General features: G+C 34.2%; 5 protein-coding genes and 4 pseudogenes across 9 annotated transcripts, besides 8 other annotated features; 7 read left to right on the top strand and 2 right to left on the bottom strand.

The window, feature by feature from the left end:
* Window positions 1-1,441: part of a mobile genetic element that runs on past the window's edge.
* On the bottom strand, window positions 15-842 carry TVAGG3_0288200 (uncharacterized protein; the record flags this gene model as incomplete). Its single annotated transcript, XM_051229064.1, has 1 exon — window positions 15-842. One exon carries the CDS (start codon window positions 840-842, stop codon window positions 15-17), a length of 828 nt encoding a protein of 275 aa, XP_051098794.1.
* A 198-nt stretch (window positions 1,442-1,639) lies between the features above and the next one.
* On the bottom strand, window positions 1,640-2,506 carry TVAGG3_0288180 (uncharacterized protein; the record flags this gene model as incomplete). Its single annotated transcript, XM_051229063.1, has 1 exon — window positions 1,640-2,506. A coding segment is annotated over one exon (867 nt), but the record flags the coding sequence as incomplete, so codon positions are not given.
* A 69-nt stretch (window positions 2,507-2,575) lies between these two features.
* On the top strand, window positions 2,576-2,791 carry TVAGG3_0288170 (uncharacterized protein; the record flags this gene model as incomplete). The annotated part of the gene is made up of 1 exon (XM_001296069.1): window positions 2,576-2,791. The coding sequence occupies one exon, from the start codon at window positions 2,576-2,578 to the stop codon at window positions 2,789-2,791; it is 216 nt and encodes a 71-aa protein (XP_001296070.1).
* A 1,269-nt stretch (window positions 2,792-4,060) lies between these two features.
* Window positions 4,061-4,101: a mobile genetic element.
* Window positions 4,061-4,101: a terminal%2Cinverted (terminal inverted repeat of ISTv3 transposon ID:TVAGG3_0288160).
* Window positions 4,102-6,630: 2,529 nt separating this feature from the next.
* Window positions 6,631-15,568: part of a mobile genetic element that runs on past the window's edge.
* TVAGG3_0288150 lies at window positions 6,832-7,678 on the top strand (annotated as a pseudogene). The gene has a single exon. A coding segment is annotated over exon 1 (847 nt).
* Window positions 7,711-8,252, top strand: TVAGG3_0288140 (uncharacterized protein; the record flags this gene model as incomplete). Its single annotated transcript, XM_051229062.1, has 1 exon — window positions 7,711-8,252. A coding segment is annotated over one exon (542 nt), but the record flags the coding sequence as incomplete, so codon positions are not given.
* TVAGG3_0288130 (uncharacterized protein) lies at window positions 10,562-11,059 on the top strand (the record flags this gene model as incomplete). Its single annotated transcript, XM_051229061.1, has 1 exon — window positions 10,562-11,059. One exon carries the CDS (start codon window positions 10,562-10,564, stop codon window positions 11,057-11,059), a length of 498 nt encoding a protein of 165 aa, XP_051098791.1.
* Window positions 11,088-12,318, top strand: TVAGG3_0288120 (annotated as a pseudogene). Its single transcript has one exon. A coding segment is annotated over exon 1 (1,231 nt).
* On the top strand, window positions 12,356-12,774 carry TVAGG3_0288110 (annotated as a pseudogene). Its single transcript has one exon. A coding segment is annotated over exon 1 (419 nt).
* Window positions 13,709-13,816: a mobile genetic element.
* Window positions 13,957-14,065: a mobile genetic element.
* Window positions 14,207-14,315: a mobile genetic element.
* Window positions 14,435-14,496: a mobile genetic element.
* On the top strand, window positions 14,655-15,349 carry TVAGG3_0288060 (annotated as a pseudogene). The gene has a single exon. A coding segment is annotated over exon 1 (695 nt).

The following is a 15,568-nucleotide window of genomic DNA, read 5'->3' as shown; positions in this document are numbered from 1 at the left end:
TTAATTATAAAAAGTTAATCAAATTTAACACCTCCTTTATTTAAATCAACTATTATTTTTCCATGTTCTCCTAATTGTTGATATTGTGTGTAAAGTTCATTAATGCTCATTGGTAAATTCACTTGATAAAGCATAACGTTCAACTGTTGACGACTAAAACCACTGAAAATGAAAAGGGTGGACAGGTTTGATTTAATGTTTGTGCTTAATGCTTTAAAGTATTGAACAGCCATAAAGAATGAACATTGAATATGTCGACATTGAGTTAATAATTGATTAAAATATGATTTCTCATTAGTTATTAGTTTTGATTTCACGGCATCATCTAGAAAAATTAGTGAATGCAAAAATTCTTTATCAAAATTTGAAATAGAAAGTGTTTCAAATAATTCATCCCGTTGTTTATCAATAATTTTATCCTCTAATCCTTGCTTCTTGATTGTATTATATAATTCTTTATACATTAAAAAGTTTTTTAAATAATCTTCTGCTTCTTCTTGTGATAAATAAATAATTGGAATTTTGATTAAATGCTTTAAAGATTCAAATGTATCATCTGAAGGTGAACCTGAACGGTTGATATAAATTAACACATGTGAATAGGGGGAAGTGTTAGCAATAATGATAATTTGTTTTAATATCGTTAATGTTTTACCTTTATTCTGTTTACCAATTGCTGCAGTGATTGAATTTAAGTAACATTCAGAATATGGAATTTTCATTAATTTTTCCTTAGATAGAGCATTTCTATTATCACTTAATGCTTCATTAATCATATCATCTACGTATGTATTATATACTCCTGCTAATTCTTCATAAGGGGTGGATGAATTTAAATCCATTTAATCAAAAATAAATTTATAATTTTAAACATTTCTATTCATCAATATTTCATCATATGAACTTCTATACTGGGTGGTGTACCTGTTGGATGATATTTCAAACCTTCATCTGGTGTCCATGTCCAATATGTAGTCCTAGTAAACCAAACCTGAGGAGGATTTGTCACTTTTGAACAGTAAGTGTCATTTTCACCCTGAATGATTGGATAAGCTTTCACTTGTACTGTAACTTGTGAGTTGAAAGTTTCTAATCCATCAAAGAATATACCCGCTCCATTACGTTGAACTGGAATAGTGCATAAGAATGAAGTTTGGTCTTTCCATGTTCTAGCTGATGGCGTGCCATCATCTGCATTCAGTGGTCTAGTTAATGAGTCCTAGTATTCTTCTGTGCATTCATTCACTCCATCTAAATCAGAAGCTTGAAGCATACGTGTAAAGAATATGTCACCCACTGTGGTCATCGCTTGATCGGGGAAGTTTCTGGAATCTATAGTGACCTGAAGACCTCGAAGCATTGGATTTTCTAAAACCGTTCTTTGCATTGCATTCTTCGGAAATGTTAACACAACATCTGTAACGTTATGAAGAGCGTATGAGAAATCTGAGCTGATACCTTCAGGAGTGATGCAACCTCCATTTAGTGAACGAACGTCAATATGTTGAGCTGGAATCATGAATGGATCTTCCTTACTGAATAAACGTGGTATTGCTTTAACTGATTCTTCAATTAAACCGTATCCTGGTGTAATGCATTTATCCTCTAAAACTTCCATCTTTGTGCATGAAATAATAACGTCATCAACTGTTGCGTCAGCAGATGTAGCGGCTAAGCTTGTAATTAATTTGGTAGGAAGTCCGATTTGTTGGAATTTGCGATCATATTTATAAACATGATTCATAATCTTTTCATAATTTTCATCAGTTATCTTTTCATAAACGTAATTTTGTAAATCAGCAACTCTTAACGGGTCAACCTGACAAAATACTAAAGTATCCCTGAAAACATAATATTTAAGAATGATATCACCAAATGATTTAGGATAATCATCGAACACCTGAAATGCTAACAAATCATTTACCGGAATAATCATATCAAAAGTGATATCAACTTCTTCATTTGCTCTCTTGAAAACTTCTGAAGGGTCAATATATTTTCCACATACTGAGTTATCATATTTTTGAACATTATTATATAACGAATGAACAAACTTTTTAACTTTCCTTTCTGATTTCGGTTTATATGTTGCAAATGCGAAAGATTCACGGGCGCAATCCATCTGAAGATAACCGGCATCACCTCTTTCGGTTTCTACTTCTAATTGTTTAAAGCTTTGATTTGATGATTTGTAACCAACGAATAAACGCATGCATTTAAAAGCGGCATCACATGTGAAAGCTTTATTTGAAACTAGAGTTGCTTTAACTTTGCGTTTAATATATGTGTCACCTAATTGGTTCACATCATGAGCCGGATTTGTAATTCTTAAATGAGTTTGTTTATCATCAAAATATGGAGTATCAGAGTCATAGCATGAACTTTCAAGTTCTCTATAATATCTTCTACCGTCATTCTTTGCAAATATTTCATTTATCTTTTCGAATGAATGAAACACATTTCCATTAATCGGTTTAGTGTTTGGCACCAAATAGTTAGTCGTCATTTATTATTAAATAAAAAATCAAAATTAAAAGATGAAAATGAATTTTTAATTTTAATGAAATAATCAACTATGGCTGCAGGATTCTTTAAGAAACTGTGGGATAAAGTAAAAAGAGGAGCGAGTAAAGTTTGGGAAACAATGAAGAAAGGAGCAAATTGGATATTTAAGAATAAAGAAGCAATTAGTGACGTTGCTGAATCAATAACACCAAAAGCTGCCCCAATAAGAGAAATATTAAATAAAGGAGAAAAAGTTTATCAAAGACTTCAACCGATACTAAGATAAAAATAATATTTATTTATTTTTCCACTATCTACCCCCTATTTTATTAAGTATTCCTTCAGCAATTCCACCAATTGCGTTACCCGCTTGTGCTCCCATCGCCGGATTACCTGCTTTAGTACCTAATACTCCACCTATGATAGTTCCTGCCGTTTTCGCTACTGGTGCCAAAAAGTTTGCAACGGGTTTAATAATATTTTTATGAACCCAACCTGCAGCTTTCTTAATTCCATCCCATAATTTTTTAAAGAATCCTGCCGCCATTTCTGATTTAATATTAATTAAAAAATATATTTCATCACTTATATTCTAATTTTTATTTAATGATAAATGAAACCGATTTTAAAAATAAATGAAACAGAGGGGGATGAAATAAGTGAAAGTAAAAATGTTCAACAAAAAATAAACGTTGTTAAACCAATTACTGAAACAAAAATTTTTTCATCTGTTGAAGAATTTAATGACTATTATGCTAATAATAAAAAATTATTTGAAGAATTGACAACATGTAAATTGAATAAAATGTTTAAAGTTGATGGATTCAAAATTTCAAAAATAAAAGGAGTGGTTAGTTTGAAATCTATTCCTCAATCAAGAATCACCCCATTAATGAAAATAGATGATTTAACAAAAAGAATAGAAGAGATTGAAGAAAGAATGAATCAAATAATTGATTTCATAAATTCAAATAATCATATCTAATTTCTTTTTATCGTTTATGAGGTCTTTGATTATGACTCCATTGATTCCATTCAGGATTTAAACAATGTTTAATTAATCGCGGAATATCTGACATCATCTATATATAGCTTCTTTTATAAAAGATGAAAAATAAATTATTTTAAAATTAATGTTAATTTTTTAAAATGTGTTTATTTCATTATGTATGGGCTGAGTGTAAATGTCTTACAATTTTGAAAATTTTTTAAATCTTGATTTATTCAAAAACGTAAGAATAAAAAACCGTCAGAATCATACATTTTTTACTTCATATGTTAAAAAAATGATACAAAATCGCTCGATATTGTATGAATTCTTACGTTTACAAAAAAAGTCACACAACCCTTCATATACTACTACTTTGACTAATGATTTTTTTGTTAGTTAATACAAACGATACCATCGATTCTTTATAAGATATCATATCAGTATGCCATCGATACTACTTTATCTTTAATTGAATTTTGAAAGATTTGACGTCAATTCTCAATTTTTTATGTTCCCGTTTTTTTAAATAAAATACTATTTACAATTCTACAAAATATTCTCAAGTGTTACATATTAAGTTCTGTCAAAATGTAAGCTATTGAATTTTTTGAGAGGGAAATAATCGTCGAGGAAGTAAAAAGTGACGCTTTAGGAAATATTATTAGAAATATGATAATAAATATATTTGGAAAAAAATATGTTTTTTTCAAAAATTGAAATGTTCATAGAATATTTTGAAATATGTAGGGAATTGAATTCGGTAATATATGATAAACAAAAAAAAAAAGGTATTGGGGCTTCCAGGCACTTCGTGCCCTCTAGCCCCGAAGATGTTTAGTATAAAGCCGCTTTTTAACTTCACTTAAAATGCCACGTAAGCTACGTAAGAATATACGTAAGAGGAAGAGAGCATTGAAACATCCAATAGTAAGACTGACACCAACAACAGTTGCAACAACAAATGCTGAATGACCCACTATGTTGCAACAAATGTCAAGCAATCCTATGCTTTTAAACCGAGTCATTGGTGCACAGAGTGGAGGTTTAAGAGCGGCACTTTTAGCGAAAATGGCAGGCTATGGTGGAGCTGCAGACGGAACAGCCTATAACCCTCAAAGTCAAATGAATTTGAGTTCACTCAAAAATCAAATAGCAGATGTCAAAAAGTCAAACATAGACATACAGAAGCAAATAGGTGAAAACGAAAAAAAACTAGAATATGACAGACACACAAAGAAACTCAATGAGTTAAACGTAGAGAAAAAGAAGAAAGAAGAACAACTGAAAGAACTAAGTACAGAGCAATATGCGAAAAAAGTGTCAGAAAAGCAGCAGAAGTAGCAAAAATGGAACAAGATGTCATAAATTTGAAAAACCATACTACTCAATATAAAGTACTGAAAGATGAAGAGATAAAACAAAAAGCCCTGAAGACATATATGGATAGCGATGAGTATAAAAAGGAAGTTGAAGCAAATGTAAAGGCAGAAAAACTTTTACAGTTGCAAAACCAAACCGTACAGTATGAAAACTTAGCACAAGAAAGTAAAAATAACGACGCAGCCATGCAAAAGGCAATGAAAAGCTCAGAATATATAAAAGCTAACAATGACTGGTTAGATGCCCAAGCCAACGCTAAAGCAGCCCAACTCATAGGGTCAATAAGGACAAAAATACAAGCGGATGAAGATAGTTCAAATGAAGCTTTAACGAATGCTGACTTTAAGAACGCCTTCGAAGCTCTTCATAGTAAGGTGAAACAAGTGAACGACTTCTCATCTGGAAAGAAACTGAAGTCTGAAGGTTTCGACAAAGAGTTAAAAGAAGTAGCACAAAATATGACGAAAATAACAGATGCAGCAACGAGACAGGCAGTTCAAAGTGCCTATGACGCCGTTAGAGCAACTGTTGTGGAAAGTCAAGAAAAAGAGTTACAACAGACCAAAACAGACCTAGTAAATGCTTTCTTAAGAACGAAAAGTCAGGTAGGACATTACGCTGCAGATGGAACATATGTGCCAGCTGGTGGAACTTATATACCACCAAACCCTCCAAGAGAAGCACCTGCACCAGGACTACCTAAAACATTTACATCGTCACATGGACATAGACACAGGCATGCACCAAAACCAACACAACAACCAACAGTTCAAAACCCTGCACAACAACAACAACAACAACAACAACAACAACCAACAGTTCAAAATCCAGCACAACCAACAGTTCAAAACCCTGCACAACAACAACCACAAACAGAGCAAGGACATAAAAGAAGTAGAGAACAAGGAAACCAAGAATTCTTAAAAATGCTTAAAGAAGAGTGTGGTTTCCCAGATACTGTTGACTTTAGTGACAGATATAAAGAAGCTATTAGAAAGTTCAATGATGGAAATACTGACCCGAACCTATTTAGCTTTATGGCTCAGCACCAAAACGGATATAATCTCAAACCTGGAAAATACAAGCTCGCTAAGGGATATGATTTAATAGCATATCATCCAAATGACATGGATGAATTTACTCCGAGATATTTGATGTCAGAGCTAAATGACAATTCAACTTTCGTCATGAAACGCGTAAAAAATAGAGACGGAACGAAAGAACAAAAGCTTATGAATGCGGATGACGTAGATAGGGAAATTGTTGAAAACGGTCTCGGAATATATGAAATGCCAGCAGATGAGGTACAAGAAACTCCACAGGAAGAAGTTCAGATACAACCAGACATGGAAGAAATAGTTCAGCAACAACAGCTAGAAGAGCCTGAAGGAAACGAACAAGTCCCTCCTTTGGAAACTAACTTCACAGAACTAGATGAAGATTTGGAACAGCCGAAAAATCTTGACCCTCAACAAGTGTATGCGGAGAATATGGAATATTTCCAAGAGTCTAAAAAAAATTCGGCTGACATAGTAGAAGAATATCGAAAAATGTTTGCCGACATACAAAAGACTCCAACACCAGATGAAAATATTCAGCATAGAATGGAAGTACTGAAAGAAAATGTAAGCAAATACAACAACCCTTTTTACTTACGACCATTTAACGTTCAATCTTCGGATGAACTCGGTGAAAATAAAAGGTTAAATTTCAAGAAAACATATAGAAATGAAACATTGTTTAAAGTTCATTCAGAACCTAACCAAGATGGAAACAAACCTACTTTTGTTTCTGCAGACGATGGAACTACAATGAGATGGGGTCATAAAGCTAATCCGGATAGGTGGTTCATAAACTTACAACCTCAATTCCAAGAAGTTGTAGACGCAATGGAAGTCAATGGTGAACCAGATATAGCTGGTATTTTAAGTGCGGCTTTAATGCCATTGAAAGATATGAAACATGCAGATATTTTGGACCAGTATGAAATGAACATGGCTGATGGAAATATAACACCTGACGTTCTAGAACATTTATCTCAAAGAACTACACAGAACCATAGAGATGGTATATTTGGTGAAGAGTTTAGAAAGAGAGTTAGGGAGAGAGAAGGAAGAGAACCTATTGTACATGACCTTGCAAACGAAAGTTTGCAAAATGTCATAAAAACTTACTTTGCAGACGATGAACTGAGAAGGGATGAATATTTAAGAAAACTCAAATGGACAGTACCAAATGAAATGTTAGTATTGAAAAACATGTTCCTTGACAAAATAAAACCAACTACAGAAATAAACGACGCAAGACTGAAAGATTGGGTAAAAGCTTTCCCATTCACAAAAGATATTGTTGGTAACATGGAAAGAAAACCAGAATGGCTACAAAAAACATATATTTGGAAACGAGCATATTCCATATGGACAAGCTCTGTTTGAAGAGCTTGAACCGGAAACTCAGGAAAGAGTCATGCAAACAATACGCGAAGACTCAAATACAGACTATGACAAAATCTTTCTAGGATATAGGTTACCTGAGATGGGCGACCAGAGCCCAAAGGCAAAAAGGACATGGGAAATTTACAACATACTAGGTGAACATGAGGCAAAGATGCAACAACTTGAAGCAGAGGGCAAGTTACCAAAAGCGACACCAAAGAAGAAGAGAAGAGTAGAACAAAGTGAAAGTAGTGAAGAAGTAACTTCATCTAGTGAAAGTAGTGGCAATGAAGGAAAAAGAAGAGTTAAAAACTCAGTCAGGAAGAAAGTAAAGCTTGGTCCACGTGGGTTCTATTATGACACATAAATCCAACTATTCTATATTTTTACCCATATGAAATGTACGCCGCTCAGAATATAACGCCAACAGTTTTGGATGCCATGAATGGAAATGTTTCCGAATGGTATAACGAATGCGACAATGCCATTAGAAGGTCAGAAATAGTTCCTGGAACTTACGAATATACAACTGCTGTTTCTTATGGAAACGTAGGTGAGTTTGGAGAAGGTTCTTCAACAACAGTAGATATTGCTTGCGACAGGTTTCATATTATTTCTATTGACAACTCTTTCTTATACGTGGAACAAGACATTGAAATAAAACCTTCTGCCAAGTTGTCTGACAAGAAAGGTTGCAATGGAATTTTCTATGTCGGATACCAATATGCTCCAGAAGTTTTCATGGGATATAAGATATATTCTAACTCTGACTTAGTTCAAACAGTAACATGGGCAAACTATGAATGGTTCGCTTTAAGAAACTCAGTACAACCACAAGCTAGAGAACAAACAGACCAGTATGCAACTATTGAGAAAATAAGAAGACTTGACCCTAACGTTCCAGGAGTTTATGTTAACCTTTCTGGTTCAGATGGAACTGCTGCCACTAAAGTAAAACTGAAACTTAGAGTTCCTTTGTCATCTTTCCTCATCTTCAGGTTTTTAAGATACTTGCCAAACTGGGCAGGAAAAATTTCTATCGAACTTACTCCAAGCAAAAATAACTTAGTCATTGCACCAACACAAGACCCATTCAGCATTACTGTAGCTGGAACTGGTGGAGCCAAGTTCTGTGACTTTTGCAAAGACAAAGTTGACTTAGACTTTGGTTTCTCAAACCTCAACACTGAAGTAAACTATTATTTCAATGCTGCTGGAACTGCTTGGGACCCAGTTAAGTTCACATGCGAAAAATTTGAATGCAAGAGAATAGAAAGCAGACTTGCAGTCTATATGTTGGACCCAGATATTTCAAATGCTTTAGCTGCCAAATATATTGCAGTTCCACTTATGTTCCCTATACACCAAATATCTGTCAAAGACTTTGCAGGTGAAGTTGGAAACCAAAGTGCTGAACCAGGTGCAAGAACAGATATTGCTTTAACAACTGCAATGAAACATGCAGATACTATGTTTGTACTGTTCAGACGAACTATAAATGACTATTCTTGTTTCTACAACCCTGGTATTAAATATCATATAAACATAGATGGCAAATATTATCCAAGAGAAGAATATTCTACAGTTGAGGATATGAGGTCATACAACTTGACATTAGATGCTATGAACTTTAACAACAACTTCACAACAACCATTAACCCTGAAATGCAAAGTTCTATTATGCCATATGTGAAAGTATGGACTCATGCAGGAGCTCAAAAAACTCAATATACAAATGGAGACCGTTCAAACTTTTGGCTTGGCATTCCATTTGCTGACTCAGAAGACTTTATGGGTGGTATTTCAACTGTTGGTACAGTTCAAATACAATATACTGGTGACAGAGACGGTCCAAATGAATTGAAAGCAAAGAAGTTTACAAAACCAATAGCACTTTTCACGGAAGATGCTCTTTTGAAGATTCGTTCGATGAAACCTGCTGGGGCTCCTCAGATTGGTATAACGACAGCTTCCATCGAGCAGATTTTGGCAGCAGGTCAGTAAGTTGTTCTTGAACTGACTTCTCTCCGTCAAATATTGACAGTACGCCAGTCTTAACATAGTATTGTATTAAAAACTTTCCTTTAGAAATATCGGTCAGTTTTGTTGTTATATTTTTGTCAACGTCAAGAACTTTCACCATTTCAGTTATACCAACTTTCTTTGCTTTATGAAAATATTTTGGTTCAGCAAAGACTGCTATTCTATAACATTTTCCATTGTTTGTGTAAAGAACTATTCTATCAGTGTATTTGTATTGTTTGTGTGTGTAAACTTTGTTTTGCTTCAATTCGAAGAGATACTCAAATACGTCCATCTTTTTATTCTAAGTAAAATGTCATTTCCGAAAAATAGAAGCGTAAGTGTTTCAAAAGGTTTAATGGCGGTGGCAGATGTGAAGTTAAATTCACCAACTCAAACAAACAGTCAAAGTGTTGTTGTCAATGTCAAAGAAAGAGATGTTGAAGTGGAGAAACCATACGAAGACAAAGATGGTATATACAATAGTTCCTGTAAAAGAACAACCAACATACCCTGAAGTTAGCAGAGACTTAAGTTCTGTTGCAGATATTCGAAATGACTACATGCAACTGAAAGATAAGCTTAAAACTCAGGAGAAGATTTGTCAGGCTTTAGGTATAATGTTAAACTTGGTTGAGCACAACCCTGTAAAAGTGAACTCATATGTCATCGCACCTCATGAAGTTTTGAAAGAACTATTGAAACTTTTGACAGAGGCAGACGATATAAACATCAAAGAAATAGAACCCGACATTGCTTGCTGTGGTGTTTCATATAATATCATTGACAAGATATACGTTATGAAAGGAGGTGAAACGTTGAACTTAAAATATAGTTTCCCAGACGTCATAAAAATATTTGACGACCACAACATTTCATTAAAATTTAGTTGCTAAGTAAATGGCAGAAGACATAGTGGTTTATAACTATTACGACTAAAAACCCTGAGTCATATAATTCTATAACAACAAACTTACAAAGTCCTCAAGGACGATATTGTAAACTGACCTTAAACACGATGACGACTAAAGCCTGTTTTGCTCTTTTGACACCAGAAGACTTTGTTGTTGTGAATGGTAAAAAATACTCCTTTGAAGATACTTACTCAGATATACCACCAACAGGTTTTGTTGACTTATTTAATACTTTAAGGACGGATGTAACATGTGCTGCAACTAGAGCAGGTTTCATTATGTTTGGATGTCCGACTGAGTTTACTATAAACGATATGAGCTATAATACAAAACTTATATCTGGTTTTTACTACCAACAGTTTCCTATAACAGGAAAAGGTGTCATACAAGGTCTATCTATTCCATTGACTTTAAGTACACCTATTTTATATATTGTTTCAAACTTAGGTTCAAAGTGCTATTCGAATGTCGACAGAAACTACTATGACCAAAAGATACTCATGCGTATAAACAACACTTTCTCTGCTGGTTTGCCTATTGTTCATTCGAATGCAGAGTTTTCAGCTTTAGTAAACTCAAACACTTTAGCAAACATAAACTTAACCTTAGTTGACGCAAACTTTGTTCCTGTAAAACTTTTATGTCCTATGTATTTGTCAATGACGGCAGAAAGTTTCGAATTGGAAGATGCAACTGGTGAAAGTATTGTACTACAAGAACAACTTCAACAACAAATAGCTCAAGAACAACAAATGCAACAAATGGAACAAATGCAACAAATAGCTCAAGAACAACAAATAGCTCAAGAATAAAAAAAATATTTTTTTTATTTTTATAAAAATGTACAGAATAGACGTTTCAGATTTTTATGACTTCCAAGCGTTCAGAAATATGTGTCCATTTAGAGACTATAACAAAGCAGTCGAGAATTTGAAACGTTTAGTCATTTATGTCGACTCTGCCCCAGAATGTTATGTCATGAAAGAATGGGATGTTGTCTTTAACAAACCAAGAGCAACCATAGTTTCAGAACAAGAATGTAAACAGAAACTTAAGAAAATAAAAGTCGTACAAGTTGGTATGAAGATGTTAGATGCTTGGGATATCTTATTGTCAAAGTTAGAAGATTTTTCAGTTCGTGGTATAAAGTTTTATACACCTTCTCCAAACTTCTATTCTATCTTCACTGGATATAAATACGAACAAGTAGAATGGAAAGAAAATGTTATAGAAGCTTGGTTAGACCATGTCAAAGAAATTATATGCAATGGAAACGAAAGAGTCTATGAGTATATCTTATGTTGGTTTGCAAAATCTTACAACATCCAAGTGCTAAAAGTGAAACTGCTCTCATCATAATTGGAAAACAAGGAACAGGTAAGAACACTTTCTTTACAGATATCTTATGCAAACTGTTAGAGGGCTATTCGAACCCGAATATGACAAACTTAGAAAACATCTGCGGTAAATTTAACTCTTCAATAGAGAATATGAAACTTATAGTATGTAACGAACTTCAAAGTATAGATACAACAAAAGTTTTGAACTCGGATGCTTTGAAGAGTCTTATAACAGACAAAGTTGGAGTTGTTGAAAGAAAATATAAAGACCAAAGAGTTTGTGAAAATGTTGCAAATTTCATCATGGTTTCAAACAATGGTTCCGATGAAGTTAGAAAGTTCTGGACAGAAGATATGTAGTGTCAGAACGTCAGAAGCTCATATGCAAGATACAGAATATTTTGACGACTTAGCAGAAACTTTGACACCTAACTTTTACAACCACTTGTTCTCATATTCATGACATTAGATATTTCAAAGTTCAATCAAGACAAATTCCACATACCGAAGAGAGACAAACATTGTTAGAAGCAAACAAGAGTGTATATGAACTGTTCATAGATGAGACTGACTTTGAGTGTTTAGATGAAAGGTCATTGTACGATTCGTATAAACAGTATTGTCAAGAATATGGTTATATGGCAGCTTCTAAACGTACATTCTTGGCAAATGTCAAAAATCTTTTAGACGTACAGAATGGTGTATATACAAGGAAAAATTTTTCTGAGTAAATTTTAAAAAAAAATATTTTTTTATCCGATAGAAAAGATGACGAAATTCATCTCAGTCAACAAGTACATGTCAGGACTTAAAGAAGAACTAGACCCATTCACATATTTGAATGTTTACTTCTACCATTTTGAAAAGTCTACATTTGACAAAGTTTGGAAATCGAACCAGTTAAGTTTGCTATTGTGACTAAAAATGGTGCGAAATTTGAAGACTTAGACATAGAAGGTTTGTTAACAGTCAAAGAAAGTTTTGACAGAAGGTTCTCAAACCTTAAAGAAGGCAAAGCATACAAACTTGTTATACCTTATGAACCAAAGAAAGCAGACGACTATGAATATTATGAGTCTAAAGTTGTAGAAGTTCAAGGTAAATTGGGTAAAAAGATTTTAGAGTCTAAGCCGGTGTTCGCCCCTAAAGAGGAAGAGAACATTGACATTGACCCAGAAATGTTCTAAAAATAAAATTTTATTTTTACATGTCATATCTCCCCTTCTCTGGAACTGGTTCTTTCTTCTCTTCTTCTACTTTCTTTTCTTTCTTTTCTCTCTTCTTCTTCTCTGGTGGAGTTATGTCAAACTTCTCAGAACCATATTTTTGTAAAAGTGCTTGTCATTTAATAGCTCTTCTATCTGTTTTCTATTTCATTTTCAAGAACAGCGCATGTGTCTTCTTTGCATTCTAAGAAGTTTTGTTGGACTTCATCTCTCCAAGAGGCGTCATCTCTGTCAACAAGTCTGTCATTGACAAATTTTAAGACTCTCTGCTTAACGTTTTATGGTTCTTGTCATATTCCCAGAAACAGAACTTTAGAACAAATTCACCTTTCTTGTTTACACTATGTAAGATTTTATGGTCGACAGATGTTTTGCTGTCGAAAAGCTTGTCTCGAATATAGATAGCGAAATCGCTAGACATTTTCTAAAAGATAAAAATTTTAATTTTTCTAAAAATATGTTAGAAAAAAAGTTTGCTGACATTCTTATATACGAAAAAAAGAGATCTGACATTGTGTCAGATCTCAGTAAAAGTGACATTTACATGTCAAAAAAATAGAATGAGTTTAAGTAATTAAAATTGAGGGTGAGAGTAGTATTGTATGAAATAATATCTCTCACCCTCCAATTCATCCTATGGCGCCGAAAAAATTTTGGTGAAATGCGACCACATTTCACCAAAATTTCTCGGCGCCATATAGAGAACTAGAGCCTGTGAGGTACTGAACTATCCATGTACCTCGCAGGCTCTAGTTCCAAGCCAAAATGGCTAAAAATTGCCCGCAATTGTTCACATTGCGGGCATTTTTAGCCATTTTGGCTTGGAAATTGGAGGGTGAGAGTTATTGTATGAAATAATATCTCTCACCCTCCAATTCATCCTATGGCGCCGAAAAAATTTTGGTGAAATGCGACCACATTTCACCAAAATTTCTCGGCGCCATATAGAGAACTAGAGCCTGTGAGTACTGATACTATCCATGTACCTCGCAGGCTCTAGTTCCAAGCCAAAATGGCTAAAAATTGCCGCAATTGTTCACATTGCGGGCAATTTTTAGCCATTTTGGCTTGGAATTGGAGGGTGAGAGTAGTATTGTATGAAATAATATCTCTCACCCTCCAATTCATCCTATGGCGCCGAAAAAATTTTGGTGAAATGCGACCACATTTCACCAAAATTTCTCGGCGCCATATAGAGAACTAGAGCCTGTGAGGTACTGATACTATCCATGTACCTCGCAGGCTCTAGTTCCAAGCCAAAATGGCTAAAAATTGCCCGCAATTGTTCACATTGCGGGCAATTTTTAGCCATTTTGGCTGGGAATTGGAGGGTGAGAGTAGTATTGTATGAAATAATATCTCTCACCCTCCAATTCATCCTATGGCGCCGAAAAAATTTTGGTGAAATGCGACCACATTTCACCAAAATTTCTCGGCGCCATATAGAGAACTAGAGCCTGTGAGGTACTGATACTATCCATGTACCTCGCAGGCTCTAGTTCCAAGCCAAAATGGCTAAAAATTGCCCGCATTGTTCACATTCCCATCTTTTGTTGGTAAGACGAAGAATATGAAATAAATTATGAAGAAGATAATGATGAATAAAATATCACTTTTTATATTTTTGACACGTAAAGTTGTCACTTTTCTGTCAAACTGTTTTTATCGTTTTCGTATATAACAACATTGACAAGAAATTTGAGAATGTTTTAAACAAGAACAAGAGGAAGTTAGAAAATGCTCAGATAAAACCCATACATGACAAATTCCTATTTGCTCAGAATGGTATAACAGGTCTAATTGCACCACCTGGGTCGGGTAAGACTTTCACTTATCTTAAAATGGCTGCACAACAACAAGAACTAGATGAGAAGAACCCATTCTATGAGTTAGTAGTCATTTGTAGTACTTCGGGTCAATTTGACCAAACCGTCAATTCGTTCAAAGATATTATAAAAAAGTCTAAGTTAGTATGTATAAAAAGATACTGAGTTGTTAGATTGGATAAAGAAGTACCAAAGAAGAGTTTTGAAGTACAATGCTATAATGAGTATGTCAATTCGAAGTTTAAAGACCCAAATGAGGAAATGCAGAGAATATTAGAGAAGAAACACTTCAGAAACAAACAGAAAGAGATAGAATACATTTCGAAGAAATTGCAATCTTACGATTGGAAGACTTACCCTCACAGATGTCTTCTTATCTTAGATGACTTTGCTTCTCATCCTTTGTTAAAGAACAGAGAACAAGACATGTGTCGAATTCTTAAGAAGCTCAGACACTTTAACATTTCAGTTGTCATTTGTGTACAGACAGCCAAGAGTTTAAGTAGGATGTAAAGAGAATACTTACTGATATCATACTCTTCCCCGGATTGTCCGAAGACGATTTCATGGAACTTATGAAAGAGTCCATGGCAGGTAAGTTTGACAGACATGAACTATGGGAGAAGTACAAAGTCATACAAGACCCTCATACTTCTTTCAGAATTCACATCTACGCAAACAAAGTTCAAATTGTAAAAAGTCAAGCTTGAAAAATGTAAGTGTTATAGTCTTAGTCTGTTGTGGTGCTTGGGCTGTCGGTTCTTCTGGCTTGGGAATGGACTCGGTTAGTGGGACGTCGGACATTGTCTTGAAACAATAAAAGACTTGTCTTGAAACAATAAAAGACTTGTCTTGAAAAAGTAAAAGACTTGTCTTGAAAAAGTAAAAGACTTGTCTTGAAAAAGTAAAAGACTTGTCTTGAAAAAGTA

The sequence above is a fragment of the Trichomonas vaginalis genome, chromosome V (genome assembly GCF_026262505.1).
Source record: "Trichomonas vaginalis G3 chromosome V, whole genome shotgun sequence".
NCBI lineage: Eukaryota > Parabasalia > Trichomonadida > Trichomonadidae > Trichomonas > Trichomonas vaginalis.
This window is presented reverse-complemented; position numbering and strand designations above follow the sequence as displayed.